The sequence below is a fragment of the Camelus bactrianus genome, chromosome 34 (genome assembly GCF_048773025.1).
Source record: "Camelus bactrianus isolate YW-2024 breed Bactrian camel chromosome 34, ASM4877302v1, whole genome shotgun sequence".
NCBI classification, from domain to species: domain Eukaryota; kingdom Metazoa; phylum Chordata; class Mammalia; order Artiodactyla; family Camelidae; genus Camelus; species Camelus bactrianus.
In genome coordinates, this window is record NC_133572.1 from 5,771,075 (window position 1) to 5,790,325 (window position 19,251).

A 19,251-nucleotide genomic window follows, 5' to 3' on the forward strand; every position below is an offset into this window, starting at 1 on the left:
ATTCAGTATCTTAGAGATTTGAGAAACAGGTACTTGATATCAACAGCCCCCAATTCCTGAGCAAGTGAGCCTGGTTTCCTCCCTCCTCGGGACCCCCATGTCTTTCCCCCTCTGCCATCCCGCCATCCCATCTACACATTGACTTGAAGTACCACCAAGATCTCTTCACTTTGTTACCAGAGGGGGACAGGCAGAATCTACTTCCTCAGCACAATTAGAGACCCATTCAGTTCACTCAGCTCCGGTAAATTTATTCATCACGGCCCTGCCTCACACATCCTGGTTACTTTAGACCTCCAGCCACAGGTTCCTTAAAGGAGATACGCTACAACATAAAAAGAAGTGATGTTGAAGTTCTTTTTTTTGTTGTTGTTGTGTGTGTATATATACATTTATTGAAGTATAGTCAATTTACAATGTTGTGTTGTGTCAGTTTCTGATGTACAGCATAATGCTTCAGTCATACATGAACAGACATACATTCATTTTCATATTCTTTTTACCATAAGCTACTACAGGATATTGAATACAGTTCCCTGTGCTCTACAGTATGAACTTCCTGTTCATCACTTGTTGTTATTTTATATATATTAGTTTGTATCTGCAAATCTCCCAGTTTATCCCTTCCCAACCCCTTCCCCCCGTAACCATAAGTTTGTTTTCTATGTCTGTGAGGAAGTTCTTTCTGTTGAGACAATTATCTTGGATATGCTATGCAGCTGATAACTTATATCCCATACAGATAATCTTAAAAATTCCGGTTATGGCAGAAACAAAAGGCCACATAGTGCATGAAATATCCAGAATAGATAAATTCAGAGGAGCAGAGAGCAGATTGGTGGTTCTCAGGTGCTGGGGTGGAGGTGGGAGGCGGGGCAGGCGGTGGTGAATAGAAATGACTGCTTAATGAATACGGGGTTTTCTTCTGGGGTGATAAGGTTTTGGAAATACACAGAGGTGGTATTTGGACAACAATGTGTGTACTAAGTGTCACCGAATTGTATACTCGAAAATGGTTAATTTCATGCTATGTGAATTTCACCAAAATAAAACATTTTAAAATCCTGATTAATTCAGAGATGTCTAGGGTCTGAACAGCCAGACTTAGGACAAGAGTGATGACAGGTATTCTCTGTTGGGATGTGTAAGCAGAGGAGAAAGTCCGTAGCTAAGAGAAGCAAAGGTGATTTGTTCCCGGGGACAGAGGAGAGACAAGAATAGAAATGGGGCCGGGAAAAAAAGAACTCAGATATAAATGGGAAACTGAGTTGACCAGAACAGGTGCTTACCAGAAGGCTATGGGCCAAGCTGTACAAAATTAAGGATCTCTCTGTCCCTGAACAGGAGGAAACATGATCAATTTGTTGTGCAAATGAAAGCATTATCTTTAATCAAAAATGAAACCAAGGGGAAGAGTATAGCTCAAGTGGTAGAGTGCATGAGGTCCTGGGTTCAATCCCCAGTACCTCCTCTAAGAATAAATAAACCTAATTACCTCCCCACCAGCAGGAAAAAAAAAGGAAAAATAAATAAAACCCAAAAAGAAAACAAGAAATCCTATGCCTTTGTAGGAGGCAAAAGGTGTTATTCAAAGCAGAAACAAGTTGAGTAATAAAGCAGTGACTCCAGTGTCACTGAGGGAAGGGACCATGGCTTACTCACCTTTGTATCCCCAGCACCAGCCAAGGCGTAGAAATTGTTGTTGACTGAAGGAAAATGACTCACACTGACATGGGAGCCCACATGCCAAGGGCTTTTCTAAACACCAAATTCATTTAATCTTAAAATAGTCCCAAGGGTTCAGTATCACTGAGCTCTCCTTCTACAGATGGGGAAACTGAGGCACAGAAAGATTAAGATCACAGCGGTAGAGTCAGGATTTGCAGCCATGTAGTCTAGCTCCAGAGTTTGTGCTCCGGAACACTTGCTCTGTTTCCTGAAGAAGTCAGACCGTGATTGAAAAACTGACTAGTCAGCAAACTGATTCTCCATCTTTTGGAGAAGAGGAAAAACATGACCATCTTTGGCGTTTCCCACGTTCTTCCTTCTAATGAGATTGGTGGCTCAGGACCACCGGCTGTCTCCACGGAGTCGCACAGTTCCCTGGTGGTGTGTGGGATGCCTGCAGTCTACAGTCTGGCAAGCAGGTAAACTGCTTTTGATTCCTAAACAAGACATTTCAGAGTCTTCTTTTTGCAACCGAATAACATTAACTGAAGTTTTAGGACTCTGAGTTCAGGCAGGTTTCTGCCATGCTGAACTTGATCCAGTTGGCAGGTCTCCTCACTTCTATAAACCTTGTTCCCTGAAAACTAGGAACAATGATACCTCTGCTGCCCACCTCACAGGTCGCTCTCAGAATGGAATGACGATGTTTGTTAAACGCAGACAGGGGACTGGTTATGGCTCAGCTCTAGAGCACGTGCTCAGCAAGCATGGGGTCCTGGGTTCAATCCCCAGTACCTCCATTGACAAAAAAACACAAACGAACAACAACCAAAAAAACAAAACCAAACAAACAAAATACAAACCTGGCTAAGCAGTAGGTGCCATCACGGGAGTCATCTGCCACAACGAGGACCAAAAAGTTCAGTGCAGAGAGCCCAAGGCCAGGACATCACCTGAAGGCCTTTTGTCAAGCTGGCCAGACCAACCAATGCCACCTTCAGCCAAGTTGTGCTGAACAGGTTGCTCATGAGTCGCCCCCAACTAGCCCCTCTGTCCCCCGTCCCCTTTCAGGACAACCTGGAAGATGAAGGAAGCTTCCTACCTGGGAAGACAGAACAGCTGAGGTTGTCGGGTTCTCCTGATGATGCGGGGGTCCTGACAACCGTGCCTGGAGCTGGATCCCCAAGGTTGGATCCTTGCTTTCCACCCCCAGGGCTGGCACGGTCCTGCCCTCTGGTCCTGGCACAGACCGCCAGGTGTCCAGGGTCTGGGCAAGGCCTTGGGGACCCCCACACAGCCCCGCCAACCCTACCTTCAAGCCCTGCGGGTTCCAGCACCAGGGGCTGACCCATCAGCTGTGGCCACAAAAACAAACCCAGATCCTGCTCTGCTATAAAGATTTTTGCTAAAAAAAAAAAATTAAAATTTTTATTTATTTATTTACTTATTTATTTTTATTTTTTATTGAGGTATAGTCAGTTTACAATGTTGTGTCAATTAAAAATTAAAATTTAAATTAGGAAGCCCAAACTGTAGAGAAGCTAGCATCTGCGGCATTGTACACCCTTTGTGGGTTCCCATACCTCCCCACTCACTGGCTAACTGCCAAGGGTCAGCTCGCTTTATGAGAAGGGAGAGAGTCAGCTACTCAGAAGCAGGGAACAGACAATTGACTTACCCAGGAAAAAAGTCCTGTAGTCTTTGTTGTTGTTGCTTTGTTTGGTATCCTTAATTTTTTTTTTAAATTTAAGTATAGTTGATTTATGATGTCTTATAGTGAAAAAGTCCCATAGGCTTATTGAATAGTCTTACAGGTGCAAAACCTTTGAATACATGTTAATTCTCAGAATCACTTGTAAGGCAGATGTACTGCCACCAATTTACAGTTGATACGTTATTCCCTTAGGATCACACGACTAGTGGGTGCTATGTCAGGACTGCTCTGAAACTAATACCAGTCCATTCATATGAAAACGAATAGGATGATATAAATGCGTATTTTATTATACCTACAACCGTGATTTGGGGTCTAGATACCCTATGCATAGATGGTACAGTATTTTTTTAGTTTCTACGTGGCAAGAGTAATTATTCCTGCTCTATGTCATTAGAACATATAATAATTCATAAATTAAATTCATGATTTAATTTATGAATTATTATACTTTAATTATTGGTTATTACATGATGTCAGGTCTTTCCTAGTTACTCTGAGATTGAGATAATGGTGACAGAAAAGAACACAGTTGTTTAATTGTCAAGTTATCACTTTCCGATACACAAACTGGTTTCTCTTAATAACCAATTAAGAAGCTGTCATTCATGATTTTACGTGGACATTTCAAAGTAATTTTTGTTTTCAACACATTGATTTTGATGTTAACAGCACACATTTTCATAGGCTTTTTTGTATTAATAGTACTTGATTTTTCTCCCCCCTCCACCTAAATCTCATCCATTTTCAAGATTGGATGGATGTATGGATGTGATTTTATACAACAGGAAACAATGTTTTTCTATGCAGTTCTCATTACCCTTCATTATAACCCCTCTTGTTTGTCCATTTGGAAAACATATAATCATGCCGCTGACACCTCAATACCCCTAAATCCACTAAGTGTAATTCAGATTTTTTTCCATGAAAATATTTCCTTATACTTGCTCAAAGCCCATCTATTACTTTTTAAAAGGGGATGAGGGGAGGAGGTGAATCTCACACACATTTATGAGCTCATCCTGAATTCAATCCCCATGGATTGTTATGATAACGTACTCCGAAAAGCTACACAGAAGATTTATGGCTAGGTAAACACACAGAAGAAAGAAAAAGGGAGAGGAAAGAGAAGAAGACCAGAGACAGAGAAAAGAACTGCAGAACAACTGGGTCTGGAAAATACTAGAATCTTACTGAAAGTGATTGGACAAATTGAAAGAGAAAAAAAAAGCCCCGTTATCAGCTATTTTTAAAACCTTTGAGGGTTTGAGGTGAAGTGAAGCTTGTTTTGTCAACAGGAAGCTATGGGCCCTGCACCTCTATTTATATAAACAACATTTGCTTTTCCATCTTTGGTTCTGCCCAGAAGTTGTCTGACCGCTGCTTCTGGCTCTGGTTGACTGGTTTTTAGAAAAAAAAAAAAAAAAAAAGAAAGAAAGAAAGAGAAAAAAACAACACTGTGGCCATCTGTTCCTCTCTGCACCGCAGAGAAACTCAAGTCACTTTCCCTGGTGTTTCGTTAGTGAAAATGCTCAAGTGTACAAAGATTTCAATTTTTATTGGAGAGCTGTATTTTTAGCCAAATCTTTGCTTCCCTGAGCTGACTAAACTAAGGACTGTCCTGTCTCCCTGCCTGTCTACCCTGTAAGGTTCCAGGTCTCCCAGGTCCTCTTCAGCACATTTTGCAAATTCCCTTCACCCATACAGAGCTGTGAATTCCCATTTTCCAGCCTCCGGGTTCCCTTGCCCTGAAGTCAACCTGCCATCACTCTGCCGTCTCCTGTGCCCCTGTCTGGTACTCGTCAACTTCTTTTCTGTTTCTTCTCAGATTTCTTTTTTTCACTGGTACAGTTGCTTCGGTACAGAAGGAAGGGGGACCTGAGAGCTTGCAAGTTGCTTGTGCCTTCTGACCAGGTGTAAAGTAATTGGGGAAACATCAACTTTCACCACAAGTACCCTGAAGCAGAGGAGGGAGGAGCTTGCGGCTGGCAGCATATACGGCTTGATGTCATCAAAAGGATGGGCCAGAAGTGGGGAGACAGCTGGGGTTAGCACCATCTGAGTCAAACGAGTACTTAGAGAAAGTGCACAGAGCTCTGTTGAGACAGGAGAGTGCACACTTGAATTTTCAGAACTTGCATTCAAGGAGGAAGGAGAATTGCATGAAATATGGAAAAAGTTAGGCTCAGAGCAGGATCAACTCAGTTTGGGAAGAGGAAATAAGGGTAAAACTTACAGATAGGCAGGTAAGACTGCAGTTTCTTCAGGGTACCAGGAAGGCATTTAATCTCAAACTGCCTAATGACACTTTTACCAGATTTTTTTTTCATTCCAACATTACAGATCCATTTAGTTCAAATAATTCTTCTTCATCAAAATATAAGAAGGTTGTCATTTGTGTTCAGCAGGAAAAAAAAATACTATTAATACCCTATTAGTGAGAAGTTTTCAAATCTTTTTTTGGGAGGAACAAGGAGAGAAAATGAGAACACTGGGGGTCTGAAATGGACCAAGAGTAAAAAGGAGCAAAAAGGAGAATGGGATTCTGTAAATGAAGAGAGGACAGAGGGAAGGAACCAGGACCAAAACCAACCCCTGGAAACTGACCTGGCACTGGTCTCAGGAAAGTTCTGAGGGAAAGTAAGACTTTGTAAGGATGAGGAAAGAAAGGATGGACAGTGAATTAGAAGTGTTGATTTGCAGATCGGGAAGCGTGAAAAAGGCAAAGGATCTCAGCACAGTGAGAAACAGCCAAGCACAGGAATGTGATCACACAAAATAGAAGTGAGGGTAAAGCAGGAGACAATTGGGCCTGAAGTTGGCAGAAAAGAGAAGGCATTTTCCAGTGAACCGAGGAGGGGGCCCCATCTGGAGGAGAGTAAACCAAACTGGAATGTTGGAGAAAAACTGGTCAAGTTGCAGAGGGAAGGAGGCCCAGAGAAACGTGAGCGATGTTGGCCCTCAGCTTTCCAAGTGGGATAAAACCATAAGTTCAGGTTTCTCTAAATATAGAAAAAGAAATAACCAGACGAAAGGCCACTCTCTTATTTATTTATTTTTTAAATCGAAGTATAGTCAGTTACAACGTGTCAATTTCTGGTGTACAGCACAGCCACTCTGTTCTGAGAAGGAAATTGGAAAAAATAATTACTTAAAATGTTTCATTTGCAATACAATCTTGGGATTGGGTCTCTTTCTGGTGCGAAAGACTCCTCTTGTTCAATAAGCCATAGGAGGGTCAAGTTCCTGAAGAGACCCTTTAACGAACTCTGCGCCTACAAGTTGTCTCTACAGTGGCTACAAAATAGCCATTGAACGTGTCTGTCTGTTTACAAGCACGCTTGCTTCCAGAGATTAGGGCAGGAATTATACGCTCTGGGTCTTTTTCTAGCATTTCTCTTTAGTCAGTTGTTCAAATCCTATTAAACTAAGTTGGCTTCTTAACATCAAGAATCTGGTCCTCATTTAGATGGTTTTTCAGCAATCTGGAAGGAATCCAACCCTTACCAAGTGGAATTCTGTCACACATAACTTGTTGTCTCAAAGTGCCCTAGTTTCTATTTAAATTCCATTGGCTTTTTTAGAAAGTTAGTGGGCTATTCAGATGAAAGCATCCGTAGTATATAATTTGCCATTTATGGTGGCATTTTGTCCTATTGCATTGTGGACTGCTGCCCTAATACAGGGTATTTCCTTCCTTATAAGGCAGACATGGTTGCTGTGAATTAGATTGCATCTAGGCTTCAAGAAATATGAATAATGCATTTGAAACTCAACTCATAGAATTAAAAGAAGCCTTAGAACTAACGTACATTTACCTGTCTCATGTTAACGATGGGGAAATGAAGGAACATGGCTTATCTGGGGCTTCCTGGTTGCTGCCAGAGCCAGGATAAGGATGGAAGTTGTCTGAATATTGTGTTTCTGTTACTCTTTCCTGTAAACCATTAGGTAAACTTTCAACCTGCCTATTAAAATTCAGGTCTGAATGCCCTTCTTAGGCCCCAAATCAGGCTATTCCAGAATCCATTTCCATTTGCTCAATAATCTACAGATTTTGGTAAGTGGTGAGGTTGAAAGAAGTAGCAACAACTCAGGGCAACTCAGAGCAATGATACAGTTTCACATTAAACTGTCTCATGAGCTGTGGACATGGGCTAACCCCAATTCCACCGGAAATGAGTAAGTAAATGAGACTTTCTAGTCCTACTTGCCAACTGAACGGCTGCATGAAAAATTGAATAATTTTATACTTGGCCCACGCCTCTCTCTCTAGCCTCAGCCTCTGAGCTTAGCACAAGACAACATTTTTGGAAAAAAAAAAGACAACATTTTTGGTCTTTATATTATATATTGCTAGTCGGATTGTGTAACTCTTGGCTCTGCAGAATTTTTTAGGATTACAAAAATCATCATAACCTTCTCATAAAGAAGCCCTGCCAGGCAGATGTTAGGACAATCCAGCAAAGTAGTTAATAAGAGTAAAGTGGACTAGGGAGGTCAAGGGGGAGTTAACCTAGGAAAGTCTTGAATGGAAGATAAATGAAGTTCTGTGGTTAGCTAAGATGGACAGTGATGGCTTCTTCTACCCTAAGATCTATCGCAGACAGATTCAGTAGTTAATGTCACTAACCTAAAGTTTATTTTCCCTTGAAACTGTATGCAGAATGTTTGTGTAAAAGCCACATGGGAATCATTTATTTACTATGTCTATGATACTGGGAAGCAGCAAAACCATGCAATAATAGAGGCTGTGTTTTAAGTACTGAAAAGTGAGATAAATGAGTGAAAAATCAAGAAGTGGGGGCAGAAGCTAAACATCGCGAAGGCGCTGGTTTAAGAAATACTCATGTCCGTGGGTTGGCTGACAGAGGTTGAATGAGGAGTTCCCTCTTAGAGCACTCTCTCCCTCCCACCCACACGTTCTTTCTTTCCTCTTCCTTGGTGATCACAGACCGCTGGGTCTCTGAAAATTCACATTTTCACAAGGAGGAAGGCGGAAGTAGCTGGAGCGCCGGAGTCGCCTTGGGGGCAGACCTGCCATCTGCCGGCACAGCTCATCTGGAAGAGAAGCAAAGAGCGCGTGAGGGGATGAGAACGCAGGAGGCCGCAAGGGCCCGCACTCCAGGGGGAGAGGAGACAGCAGGGTGTGTGCTGAAAGGGCTGGAGAGAAAGAGATCTGGGTTGGAAGCCCAGCTCTGCCCCTTCTAGAATGGAACATAAATGAAGATCTGTGGTTAGCTAAGAGGGACACTGATGGTTTCTCCTGCCCTAAGATCTACTGCAGACAGATTCAGTAGTTAATATTACTAACCTAAAGTTTATTTTCCCTTGAAATTGTGTATAGAATGTTTGTGTAAAAGCCACAGGGTAATCTACTACGTACTAGAAAGTTTCTCAACTTTTCTGGACCTCACTATCCCTCTCTGTAAAACAAGCACTAAAACGTGCGTCTCAACACTGTGGTCGTCAAAGCGTTAACGTGAAAGAGTGCATTCAGAGTCCCTGGCGCAAGTGGTCAGTAAAGTTTAGAGTCTTTCATGTACCTAGCTCCCAGTTCTTTTAATTGTGGACTTGTTAAATAGCAATTAAAAAAAAAAAAGAGAGAGAGGTCCAGTCATTCAGTATGTGTTTAAGTGTTTACTATGTGCAAGGGGCTAACTTTAGCAAGTCCCCTGAGACGCTTGAAAGTGCCTGGAGTCCCAAAGACTCATCCTCAATGTCAAGGTGCTTCCCTTGCAGGTGGCTTGCACAAAGCCGGAGGGGGGCAAGCAGCAGGTTTCCTTCTGCGAAGTCAGCTACAGCTCTTACTCAGGCGCTCAGCACGAGGCCGGCTGATGAGTCAGAAGTGGCCGAGTCTGCGGTGTGTTCGCCCACCACAGCCATCGTTCGGGGCTGGCCAGGGCAAGGCGAGAAATAGCTTTTTCTCACCGTGCATGCTCTATAACCACACACTTTGGACCCTTGTCATTGTTTTTTTTTTTTTAGTGAAATCTTTCTGCCTTCTTCTACCTGTGAAATGTCACAGTAAGCCATGTACATGGGTCTTGGGAGGGGCGGACTGTTTATAACGTAGTCAGTGTCTAGGCGTCCAGTCTACTTTTTATTGGTTTGTTTGTAAGCCCTATCCAAACGTTGCTGTCTCCAGATTAGTGGCTTCTTTTTAATTTTTAGAGTTAAGAATATGGCTGGAAACCAGTAGAGTCTATTCTTCGTAATGGCTGACTTGGCCTTTTCATCTAGAACCTTGGTGAATGAACTTCAGAACGCTCTGAGAGAGGCTGGGGGTTACAAGTCTGGCTGCAAAGAGATCTCGGCGTTCTTTTCTCAGGGTTATGTATTTATTAAGCATAATAGTGCTTTCCTTAGATTGTTTATTGGGGGTCACCTGGCGAGCAGGTGCTGATGGAAGTTAGGGAGTAACCTAAATCCCCCCAAAGCCAGACTTTGGGTCTGTGCCCCTAGTTACCTCTCTCGCTACCGACCTCCCCACTGAAAAGCTGGACGGCACCTTACCTTTCATAACTTCGTGTTCTTTGCACACAAGACGGGAGCAGACCTCGTTGTTGATGATGTACATACGCCGTAAACTGTCACAGTCACAACGTCACGGTGCAGGAAGGAGACAGAAAAAACAGCGAGAGGAAGAAGAAGCCTGGGTTGGCGATGCCTCTTCAACTCCCGTGTTCCCTGCCGTTCCCTATCTGTTCTCCCCATGTCTGGATTTCCTTACGCGTTTCAGACTTCTTGCCTGCCCACTCTTCTCAGTGACACTGCACACTCTACCCAGAGTCAAACTTAATACTCCTCCCCACCATTTTCCACCTTCACTCTTGGATCTTTTACTCCAGCCTCTTTATATGAGGTGCTAAACTTGATAAACCCAGAGTGTCCCTCATAGCTACGCCTCCTCCAGCCCTCACCTTCACTGGCCTCTAGCATCTAGATTTGTTAGTGAAACTGTTCTTGAGGGGAGGGTAGAGCTCAGTGGTAGAACACATGCTTAGTGTGCACGAGGTTCTGGGTTCAATCCCCAGTATCTCCATTCGGGCAAAATAAATAAAGAAACCTAATCTCTCCACCCCCACAAAAGACAAACAAACAAAAACTGTTCTCTGTGTACCCCAATCAGACTCCAGGTTCTAGCTGGCACCTTCAGGAATAGCTAAGAGGGCTATGCTAAAAATGTCTGGCCCCCCCAAGACGGAAATTCCATGGTGGGTGCCCACTAAGTAGTTACTGGCATGAAAACACTATCACGGGCGATGCTCTGGGTGTTCTGGGACCCTTTACCTCGTGAAGCATAACTGATGGATGCATTGCTTGACCGGCCGATGCACAGAGTAGAGTCTCGTGCAGGCAAATTTCTCATCGCGGCACTCTGAAGAAGCCCAATGTGAAAAGCAGGGAGAAGTGTAACAAACAGGCATGAACGCAGGGTTAAAGGGATGGAGGGGGGGAGATGTGGGAAAACCCAGAAAGTAGTCTCCGCAGAGGGTTAGTGTGAGTGGGGGCACGTGCTTCCTGCTCACCAAAGCGCGGCCATGATAGAAACTGGCCACAGTGAAACTTAGGTACTTCCCTACCTGGAAGCAAAGTACATGAAATAATCTCTGAGGAAAAAGAGTCCTTCTAGGGTTATACCAGTGGGCACATAAAAGATCAGAATGAGATGCCGACAGTCCCATTCTGAAGAACGTGATTCCAAGGTGGGCCAATAGTTCTCAACCCCAGCTGCACATCAGAATTACCAGTACATTAGAGAAAGCATGACGTGTGCAGTAACATGGAATCCTTGTGGTCACTTCCCTGCCCACTAACCAGCAGATGAAGTCCAAAGGTAGTTTAAGGAGACGACTGTTCTGGGACCCTGCAACAGTGGTCCTGTCTTTCCCCCATGATTTATAGAACAGGGGCTTGAAACAGTGGGATGAGGTGGGGGGATAATGAAGAGCACTACAAATATTCTTTGACAAAGAATTGGAAATAAAATAGAAGAAGTACCAAGTATCCTCTCAAGAACAAGGAGGTAAGGAATCCTCAGGAAGAAAAAAAAAAAAAGCGTAAGAAAAAGATAGGCAAAAACCCAGTCATACCTGTGGTGGCGTTTTTATCACTGGGTGAGGCTGGAAGGCAGAAATTTGATTCAGTTATTACTAGTTCTGGAAGTCACTTCCCCTTAACTGTCATGTTGCCATACTCCTAGAGTTAACAGATGAGTTAGTAACTCTTTTCAGCAACGTCTAAAAGAAAACCCATAATGGGGTGTTTTGATCCAAAAATTAAAGCGATTTTGAAGTTAGGATGGGGAGTATAGTTTTGTCTTTCTCCTTTCTCTGCTAGAGAGTTGAGACATTCATTGTATGGAGAGTAGCTTTGTGTTTTTGTCAAGAAGCAAATTTGGTAGGGACACAAGGCAAAGAGCCAGCGCTTCATCCCAGAGCGAAGGAGAGAACAGACCATTATCCTGCTGCTGAAGCTCTTCCTCGTGAAAGGAAATCTCTTCTGTAAATTACATATACCATCATGGGTTCTTTGATAAAAGTTACTTGGTAAAGGGTAGCGAGGGTCATAGTCATAGCTAACCCTAACCTAGGGGCAAGTTAAATACCAGCCGAGTTTGTAGGATGGAGAATAAAAGTCAAGGGGTAAGATGAGTCTCGAGGAAATAGACTAACCGTGGGAGTTACCTGTACAAATGTCTGCGGGAGGGTTGCTGATAGGATACTGTAGGAGGAATGCTATGTGATCACATCTACCCTATGGCTTCAATTGCAGGCTTATATGCTGAGAATTCTCAACCTAGCCCAGAGCTTTCTTCTAATAAGCTTCAGAGCTACAAATCCAACTGCCACTTTGTGGAAGAGTTCATGGATCCTTCAGTGTCTCAAACTGCCTTATCTTTCCCTTTACCAGTTCAAGATGTTCTTCAGTGAGTGGTGCCACCATCCACCTTTGAGATACCATCTACCTGATAGAAAACTGGACATCAGCTCAGTGGTCCCCTCTCCCTTGCAGCTCATTTAATTCTCTGCCTTACCTCTCACGTAGTTCAGGCCGTCATCCTTTATTGGGGCCACAGCAACAGCCTTCAGCTGGTTTTCCACATGAAGAATATGCTTAGAACTATTCTGAGTGGTTTTCATTTCCACCCTAAGCCTTTGCCCGTATTGTTTTCTTTACCTCAAAGCTCTTCCCTCTTCTATTCATTTGTACTTGTCTTTCAAGACTCAACCCAGTCGGTGTGCCCCCCAGAAAAGCCTTTCCTATCTCTCAACACTGAATATTCAGTTAAGCACAATTTTTGAGTCTTTCATAGCTTCTTTGGCTTATCCTGATGACAGCATTTTTGGAAACTAAATAGTTATCCGTTCATTTGTCTATCTTGTTTATTAGACAAAACATATCTAGAGGAAGACGGCTTTTGTTCACCTTTACATCCCTGCCACCTAGAAGCAGGCTTTCAGTCACTATTTGTTTCGATCTGGTTGCTGTCTCCTTTTCTCATGTCCTACCACTTATTCCCTATAGTTCTTGCTTTATTCGTTCGGAAAACTCAGCTTCCCCAGTGTGCCAAGTTCTCTTTTGCATTTGCAACTTTGAACGTGCTTCTCCCTCTGGCTGGAATGCCCACACCCTCCTCGACTGCCTGGCTTATTATAAAGCTTCTCTCAAGATTCAGTTCAACCATTACTCCTTCTAGAGTGTTTCCCTTTATCTTCACCAAACATTTGTTCATATATTTGTCTGGCCTTTTGCCCATCCAGTCTAGGAAACTTGAGAGGAAAATCAGATCTTGGTATTTTGTATATCAAACCCCCAGTATGGTTTTGCTTGTCAGCGGATCATAAATGTTATTCATTTAAATCGAACTGCTGGACGAATGTGCTACGTATAATGTGGTCCTATTAAGATCCTTCACCAGATATACTGCCTTCCATTGTGGGCTCTGGGGAAAGCCCAGCAGGGCCCCGGTGGCCCTGGGATCCCAGATCTGAACTCACCCAGGTCATCTGTGGAAGGCTCGATATCGGCCAGAACTGAAAAGGCACAAAACAGTGGTGTGAGGAGGGCTTTGAATTGGCAGAGGGGGAAGGCAGAGTGGAAGGGGGCAGGATGGAGATACCAGGGCAAGGTTGAGATTATGGCTGGGTTTGGGTGTTATGTCCAAGGGAATAGAGTTAATTGAAATAATTGAATAATTGCGAATATTTGGCCTGTTGACATTATACTAGTTTTTGTTTATCCATGCCTTTTTTTTTATAAAGCTGTTAATCTACTTTGCTTCCTCTTTTTTTGAGGAGGTTTCTTTCCTTTTATCCCACTGTCACTTAACAACATGCCCACAGTCCCTCTATTCTTTTCCCAGCGATAAAAATATGAGATTAAGTCAAGAGCTGGAATAAATGTGAATATTAGCAAACATCATGCCATTTTTAGAAATGAGAGTGAAACGTACCCGTTTCATCTGTCGCGGGATCATTCACCAGATCTGCAAAGATACAACACAGAGAATGAAAAGTACAAGCAGGCAAAGTAGCAAAGGGAAGCAGGAGGAAGGCAGGATGGTCTAAAAAGAGGCAAGACTGAAGTGAAAGAATGTGGACAATTGGGCAAATACAAGGGACTACACCAGAAGGAAAGGGAAGAGATAAAAAGATTGGGCATGTTATACCATTGGTGGCATGTAAGATGGACAGCGGGGCTCTGAAGACCAGAAGTCTTCGTTTTACTTTGTACCAATATCATCCTCAATTCTTCCACCCCCAGTATGAAAGCAAAGAAATGGACAAAAGAGTAGCTTACTAGGATCTTCTGTGAATGCTTCTGGAGTCACTGAAGTTACATCATCTGCAGAAAGACAGTCAGAAAACACTTTCTGAGCGTTTCTGTCCCCCCACCACCCCGCACTCCTGCTAAGTGAAACTGTCTAGCATGGCAGCGGGCACGGAGAGCCCACAGGTGCTTTTCTTCATCTGCTTCCCAGCTCAAGTCCTTTCCCAGACACATGTCACACTTTACTGCTTCCATGAATAGACCTATACAGTCCTAGCCTTTATCCCCACCAGTGTCCTTTCTCCTCTGTCCCCCTTATTTAGGGGAATGAATGAACTACATGCCCATCAGACAGTCCTCCACAGGCATCCTCTTTCTCAGTGAGACTTTGGTTAAGCATCGGACTGCAAGAATAACTTCTTCATCCTAACGGATAATGACACATACAGCTAATTTGGGATGACTGTGTGCTTGCATTTATAGATAATAAAACTGAACACCAGGAGAGTAACTTACCCAAGGTCAGAGAGCTTGTTAATAATCACAATGGGTTGATGACCTCTTTACAATACTTATTTAAAATAAAAATTGTCTTTCTCAACCACACTGTGATTTTGATATTTATAATTTGGATATAATGGGATGATATCTGTTTGATAGCTTATTCACAAAAGAGTTTTCACGAAAGGTAATGATGATAGGGTTTTTTTTTTTTTTTGGCTTTTTTTGGTGGGTATGTAATTAGGTTTATTTAGTTAGTTTTAGAGGAGGTACTGGGGATTGAACCCAGGACCTCATGCATGCTAAGCATGCACTCTACCACGAGCTGTTACCCTTCCCCCAACCAGTGTCTACTTAAAAAGCAAAATGACAACGCAGTTTTAAGACCTAAATGTCGAACAAATAATCCCATCTGTAATTAACCTTTATTGTAAACGGCTAATAGTCATAATCTATTTTACCCGCTAGGGGTCAGTAAATTCACGGTTTGCTTTTACTTCGGTGTATAAATGCTAGGTTTAAAATCCTGTGGGACTAGCATTTTTATAAAGCAGGTCAGAGTTATTGATCATTGTACTAGAGGCAAAACACACATAAAACATTCTGAAGGACTTATTGCTTACTGCCTCCTTTACAAAAAAATTCCAGAGAGAGAGTCATCAAATCTGACAAAAGAGCCTTTTTATCTTTCACAGTCAGGTATAAGCTTTCTTCTTTCACAGCACATTTTGGTGGGGGTCGAGGTGGGTAGGTAATTAGGTTTGTTTCTTTAATTTTTTTTTTTTTTAATGGAGGCACTGGGGATTGCACTCAGGACCTCCTGCACACTAAACCTGCGCTCCACCACTGAGCTATACCCTACCCCCATAACAGATTTTCAGAAAAGGAATTCGTGTGCTCCAGTCTCAGGCTGGAAAAACCACTGACCCAAATCATTCCAGAGGCTGTAAGAAGGGAGTGGATCCTCTCCAGGGTGTAACCCAGTCCTGCCCTTTCTCCCTTTCTCTCCAGCTACATTCCAGTCCAACCACTCACAGAGACGGAGGAGGCAGTGGGCGAGCACAGTGTGAGAGTAACCCAGCTGTCTTCTCAGAATTTCAGGCAGAGGACTAGTTCTCTGTCTAGTGTCTGTTTACCCACATTTTCCATGAGCTACCACCATATGAAGGCTTTGGCTAGGATTCATGACTGTTCTCTTAAGGACTCTTAAGGAGACATTTTCATCATGTCAATATGTCTGCTAGAAAAGCATCAGAAAGTCATAAAATAGGACTGGCCCTTAACCAGCCCAAAGACAGGAATCTGGATTTTTAGTTTTGCTAGTGCCGAAGCAGGATCTCGGTTCAGAAACTTCAGGATTCAGACCTCTTTACCCGCAACAGAGAAAAACATTTTTTTCCCTATATTTTTATCTTCTTTACCAGGATGCACAGTAAAAAAGAGATTATATTGTGCCCCAGTATATGCATATAAAACTGAAACAAGTTTAATAAGATAATACTTTGTAAGGTACTTGCAGTGCACTCTATTTTTATTTAAATCTATTCTAACTCATTAAAAACACCGGTTGTGACCCACAAATTTGATTTTTGACCCATTAATGGGTTGCAGACTGTGGCACTCTCAAGGACTGGGAAAAGTAAGGGAGCAGTTGTAATTGTGCTGAACCCCTGGAGGCGGGCGGGGGATGTTGGTCAGTTTCCTTCCCCAAGCTGAAGGAAGTGGTCCTTTCTCGAAGCCAAAACCATCGGGTTTGGGCCGGTTTTGCCACAGTTTTTCTATAGTACTGGGAAGACTTCTTATCTGTCTTTGCACTTTAGTTTCTCCGCTGTTACATGGAGGAGAAGATGCTTTCTGTTAGGATTAGGGGGCATTTTCTGAGGGAGTGGAAACAGGATGGACACAGAGGAGGACTTGGGAAAGTTAGTTCAGTAGTTAAAAAAAAAGAACACGAAGGTTTTGTGCGTGGGATTAACAGGACTGTTGAACAGGAGAACAGGATGCTACTTCCCGCACTGTGGCAATGCCTCTCTGCTGTGGTACCGATTCTTTAATCCTGACCGTTTGGCTACAATGTCCTGATAAGAACCCCAACAGAGTCCAGATCCAAGGGTTCACTTACCTCCTCGTTGACCAGTGACCCCTAGGGATGTCCAGTCTGTACCAAAGGAAGCAGAAAAGGTATGTGAATGACTGTAGCTCCACACCCCAGAAAGCTTTTAGGAGAGGAACCAGAGAATGATGCAAAAATGGTTGTACTTTATCTTTCTGTGTTTTATTTCTCTTTTAGCTCAGTATAAAATTACTCGAACCATTAGTGCTCCACCCAAACATGGAAGCACTTAAAGACGGCAGATTCTTGAGAATAAAGGTGTGCTCTGCTGTGCCCTCACTCCCCAGATGCCCTCGCCTCCCATCCGTAAGGGGTGGAGTCCTGAGCCACCCCCAGGCCAGCAGCCTTTCTGATGTGCCCTGTCCTTCTCCCCACGCCCTGGCCATCCCTCCAGCCACACTACTGCACAAAGCCAAAGAACTATTTTCTCACAGTCTGTATTTGGCAGAATGAGGTGAAAAAAAAAAGAAAAAAGGACAGGATTTCTTTTAAGCCCAAGTTTCACTTTCTGTGGCCAATCGTCTAGCTAGATTCTGTGAAATCCATGAAGATCATTTTCTTGTGCATGGAGAGGGCAACACGTTTTCTGTGTGCATGTGGAAACGCTTGTGTGCAGTTGGGTGTTACCGTATAAATGCTAGTGTTTGTTAGCTGTTAAGTGTATATATCCTCACTGTTTTCCTGCACAGTTTAAATTTGACTTTAGGAGGTGGTCCTTACATGTTTATGTACGCATTTGTATAGATTAGTTTCCTTTTCCTTTGGTATTTGTTTCCTTGTGTAGTCATGTGTGTATCCCTCTTCGGGTTCGTATGCTTCTGTGTGAATCTTAGCTTTACCTTCATTTCAGAACTCTCAGAATGCCTCTTCCCAAATCTGAGCTCATCGCTAACCACATCCCTGCCCTTTCTTCTTTGACACAAAATCTGTTCTCTTCTTTTTAATGGCAATTCTAGAACTCAACAGCAAGCATCTCTCCTCCCGTTCCCCTTTAAATGCCTTCCGTCCACCCTCTGACAGACACCTCCACCCACATCTATAGCTGAGGAGCTGACATTTTCGGGAGAAGAGAAAAAAGATGGGGACTCACCAGAGGGGATGATGAGTGCAGCGAGAAGCAGCAGCACTTTGGGTCCCAGAAGCAGCATGTCTAACAGGTGGGGTGGGGAGAGGGGGGAGTAGAGATTGTGATGCTCAGCATTTCCAGGCAAGGAGATCTGGAGGGCCCCTGTCTGCGTCTTTGCAGGAACTTTCCTGGTCCCCCACAAGACTCAAACCCTCCTCTTTCCCCCAACATTTGTTTCTCCATCAAATTCTGTTCTTTCATCAACTACTGTTATTTTCACTCTCATTACTTGTTTTCACCAAGTCAGAGGAAGGTTTCACTCTACATGGTTCACGTTTGCCCCCGCCCCGTGGCCTCTCACCCCTAGAGTCTAATCTTATGTTTTGATATCTGCGGCTTTTTGATACCATCTGCTCGTCTTCGTGTCTCCTCATTTGAATTCCATGGATAATTGGAATGTCTGTTCAGTTCTAAGTCAGTGACATTCCCCGTTGTCCACTTCCAGCCCTTCAACACGCACACGCACGCACACGCACACGCGCACACGCACACGCACGCATTCCTTCTGTTTTGAACAACTTACTGTTTACGGTTCTCTGCTCTTTCCACCCAGTCCTTTGCTTGCTGAATGTGTCTGTCTCGTTCTCACTCTGTTCCACTTTGGCTGGAGAGTAAGATGAACAGGGCCGCTCCCTGGAAAGGACTTCGAATTTGGCCAACTCTGAAACAATGAGATGAGGGAGAGCGACGGGGGGGAGAGAGAGAGAGAGAGAGAGGTGGGGAGAAAGCCAGGCCAGAGGAGTCTGATGCAGTGTTACAGTGAGGCTGGGGGAAGGGACGGGACTTTGCAATCACTCACACCCTCATTCCAAAGGTTATGACCACATGGATGGGAAAGTCTGGTGCTCCCTTGAAGGGCTGGCTCCAGCTCGCATATGCCTTTCTTCCGCGAGCTTGTTTGCTCTCTCACAATCTGGCCCCAGCCTCGCTCTTTCCTTGGGTCCCTTCTTACCTAAATGGCATTAAAACCCTCCACAGAATCCGCTTCTCCCCCTCTGGGCGTCTTCCGTATTGGAATCAATCCTCCATCACCCTTTCTCTCTTTGGCCTTTTAAAACATTGATCTCTTCTACACCAAAAAGTTTCTTTGCATCCTTGTGTTTCTCCCTTTTTCTTTGCCTCACACTTTTTCTTTCTTTTTTCCCCCTGGGACCCTTATTTATTGCCACACCCAAGCAGACACAGACACCACATGAGTGCCCAAGAGGAGGGCTGACTGTCTCAGGGTTAGGAAAAGTTGAGAAATACAGACCCCTTATCCTTCTGAATCGTGGAGGAACTCCGTGAGAGGCCAAGCCAGCCTTCTTTTGTCTTTTGGCTTTGTTTAAGCTTACATTAAGAGTCTTGGCTTCT

The 19,251-nt window shown here is 43.6% G+C and overlaps 1 protein-coding gene across 2 annotated transcripts; it reads right to left on the reverse strand.

Annotated features, from left to right (window-relative positions):
• Positions 1-6,419: 6,419 nt before the first annotated feature.
• On the reverse strand, positions 6,420-18,559 carry MFAP5 (microfibril associated protein 5). 2 transcript variants are annotated; one of them, XM_010946372.3, is made up of 10 exons: positions 18,422-18,559; positions 17,863-17,922; positions 16,782-16,817; positions 14,189-14,233; positions 13,842-13,874; positions 13,387-13,422; positions 11,479-11,508; positions 10,676-10,763; positions 9,899-9,972; positions 6,420-8,443 (listed from the first exon to the last, which is right to left on the reverse strand). In XM_010946372.3, the coding sequence occupies exons 2-10, from the start codon at positions 17,918-17,920 to the stop codon at positions 8,331-8,333; spliced, it is 513 nt and encodes a 170-aa protein (XP_010944674.1). In that variant the 5' UTR covers positions 17,921-17,922; positions 18,422-18,559; the 3' UTR covers positions 6,420-8,330. The 2 variants fall into 2 exon arrangements, with proteins under 2 accessions (XP_010944674.1, XP_010944675.1); XM_010946373.3 differs by lacking the exon at positions 13,387-13,422.
• Between the last annotated feature and the right edge of the window lie 692 nt (positions 18,560-19,251).

Coding starts and splice junctions, on each gene's coding strand:
- MFAP5 (XM_010946372.3), bottom strand. CDS start 17,920: ATGCTGCTTCTGGGACCCAAAGTGCTGCTGCTTCTCGCTGCACTCATC. Junction 16,818..17,862: donor TGCACTCATCATCCCCTCTG/GTGAGTCCCCAT, acceptor CCTTTGGTACAG/ACTGGACATCCCTAGGGGTC. Junction 8,444..9,898: donor AGAACACGAAGTTATGAAAG/GTAAGGTGCCGT, acceptor CTTCTCTTCCAG/ATGAGCTGTGCCGGCAGATG.